The following is a 2,621-nucleotide window of genomic DNA, read 5'->3' on the forward strand; positions in this document are numbered from 1 at the left end:
GCCCAGGCCAAAGGAGGTTGTAACCGTCTATAAATAAGGGAAATCGAGAGGGAAAAGAAAATTTTGGAGTGAAGAAGTTCTCTCTCTGTAAGAAGGGGAAATTCTTTGTACTTTCAGTGTGTTACAAAGGTTTGTTCGTACCCATGGAAAGTGTTATAGCAGATGGGAGTGACTATGAGAGAGTGTAGCCTAAGAGAATGTTCTGTCTCAAGGTTTTACTTTTATACTCTTCTTGTTCAATTGTGCTTGGTAACCATTAATTATTTGGATATTTTAATAGAATACAGTAAAAATTCATTTATACATCATATATTTCACAAATTCACACTTAATTTGATTTATTTTAGTTCACAATATGTAGTTAATTTTTCTGTCCCCTAATAAAATTCATATTTTATCACTTACCATTTATTTTTATGTTGTTTTTACATTATTTTAAATTTACAAGACTAATAGAATTGAATTTCAAAAATAAAATAATTATGTCTCCCTTTATTTTGTAAAACAATCCATGGAAGAGATGTAGTAACAGAGATTCGAAGCAAAATAGTCACAAAGTTGTTCGGAGTCCTAATTTAATGAGTTTACGTAGCACCATTCTGAAATGATTGTCAATCTTTTGCTTTTTGCATTATGTCTTGGATCAGCAGTGTGATGTTGAGGTGAGATGATCCCCCTTCTTCTATTGCCCTGTTTGCCATCTCCCCAAACTCTGTTGCTCTTCTCCTCCTCTCTTCTCCTTCTTTTCCACCCATCACTCTCACCACAGCCTTCCTAATTTCCTCCCTCTTCACCAACACCCCAAACTTGTCTTCTTCACCCAAGTGCACAACCACCCCAGCCCCAACACTCACACCAATCTCCAATACCTCTACAACCAACTTCTCATTCAAGAACTGCACGCCAAATAAGGGCCATGTTATCATTGGCACGCCGGCGCATACTCCTTCCAGTGTTGAAATCCAAGCACAGTGTGTCAAGAACGTCCCAATCGCAGGGTGTGACAAGATCAGTTCTTCCGGAGCCCAACCTCGTATCAAAAGGCCTCTCTCTTTTGTTCTCTCCTCGAACCCTTCTTCTTCAATCCACTTCTCTATCTCCTTCGCTTTATCTCCTCCTTTTATTACCCAAATAAAGGGACAGTTGGATGCTTCCAAGGCTAAACCGAGCTCTACTAGTTGTGGAGCTGCAACATTAGTTAGCCTTCCGAGACAAGCATAGACTACAGAGCCTGGCTTCGATGCATCAAGCCACTTCAGGCACTGGTTCTCATCGATTGAGGCCTTGTTTCCTCTCCATGCCTCATCCAAGTCCTCTTTGTTGCACAATGACAACGGCCCAATACACCATATCTTATTCACCTTTCGATATTCGCTAACATATTTTGCTTCCAACTCCTCAAAACTATTAACCACCACTCCATGTGCTTCCATTTCAGCTTCTCTTATTCGTTCGCGAAAAACCTTTATATTAAATGAGCCTGGATTGAATTCTCCGGGCAGCTGCGCTCTAGTGAACTCGATATGATCGGGCAAGCCAGGCACAACAAATCGATCATGTGACCCAGGGACACCCTCATGAGCCTTGGAAATGTGTAAATTGTGTGTACACAAGAGAGTGAAGCAACTCATGGCATCAAAAATAATCCTTGGTATCTCAAACTTTTTAGCTGTATCGGCCACCCAAGCAAAATGCTTATCGGCTATTATGCAACTTGGACTGGGCTGCATCTCTTCGACCACTTGTTCTAGGGGTGACTGCAACATGTCAAGCGCGACGAAGAAATTCCAAAACAATTTTACAGAGGGGAGAGTGTCCATGCTTTCACATCCCTCCGGCAAGCCGGCCTCCACGGATGGAAACCGGAGTTGGACAACCCGGATGGGGAGTCCGGATTCAATTGCGCGATCAGTGGTTGCACTGAATTGGATAACATTGAGGGGTGTGGTGACAATAGTGACAATCATGCCTCGTTGTGCTAATAACTTGGCCATGTCTACCATGGGGAGAAGGTGGCCTTGGCACATTAAGGGTATCAAAACAAAGTGTAGCTGGTGGGTTTGTGAAGCCATTGCAAATGGGTTGATTGTGGATCAAGAGACTTTCTGGTTTATATGCAATTTAACAAAGGGCCTCCACAACTCCATGGTTGATTGATTAAGGGAGTGACGTAAGATCCTACATGAGCATGCTGTTTTTTAAACAAGTATTACAGAGAATAATCCAAAGGTTTTTTTTTTTTTCGAAGTAGACAAATCCAAAGTTTCGAGAGCCTTCCAGAGATGCCAAATATTTGATACTCTACTGGGCTCATCACAAGTCGTTAAAACACTAATAATAATTAATGTCTTCATTGCATGAGAATTCTTAAATTGAAATCTTATTTTCTTAAAAGGTAGAATGATACTAACAAAAGTTTTGTAGTTTAGTGTTACATCTTCTACCATCTAAAAAATGATAAGGGTTAGTGTTCTGTGGGGTTAAATGAGTGTGTGAGTTTTTTGCCAATTAAATAAGAAGAAGAAGTTCGAATGATAATAATTGAACTTAGCATGTTAACGTGTTACATTGTTGATGTTGTGGAACAACTCTGGTCGGGATCAGCTTGAGCTCTCGGTGAG

General features: G+C 40.6%; 1 protein-coding gene across 1 annotated transcript; it reads right to left on the reverse strand.

Moving 5' to 3' along the window:
* Positions 1 to 597: 597 nt before the first annotated feature.
* Positions 598 to 2,621, reverse strand: LOC132312976 (UDP-glycosyltransferase 73C6-like). Its single transcript, XM_059811559.1, has one exon. It carries the CDS (start codon positions 2,070 to 2,072, stop codon positions 612 to 614), a length of 1,461 nt encoding a protein of 486 aa, XP_059667542.1. The 5' UTR covers positions 2,073 to 2,621; the 3' UTR covers positions 598 to 611.

Source organism: Cornus florida, unplaced genomic scaffold (genome assembly GCF_030987335.1).
Source record: "Cornus florida cultivar Cherokee Brave unplaced genomic scaffold, ASM3098733v1 CherokeeBrave_3.0.0_Hap2_Chr06, whole genome shotgun sequence".
NCBI classification, from domain to species: Eukaryota; Viridiplantae; Streptophyta; class Magnoliopsida; order Cornales; family Cornaceae; genus Cornus; species Cornus florida.

Excerpts from the sequence above, each read along its gene's own strand:
- LOC132312976 (XM_059811559.1), bottom strand. The coding sequence starts at position 2,072 with ATGGCTTCACAAACCCACCAGCTACACTTTGTTTTGATACCCTTAATG.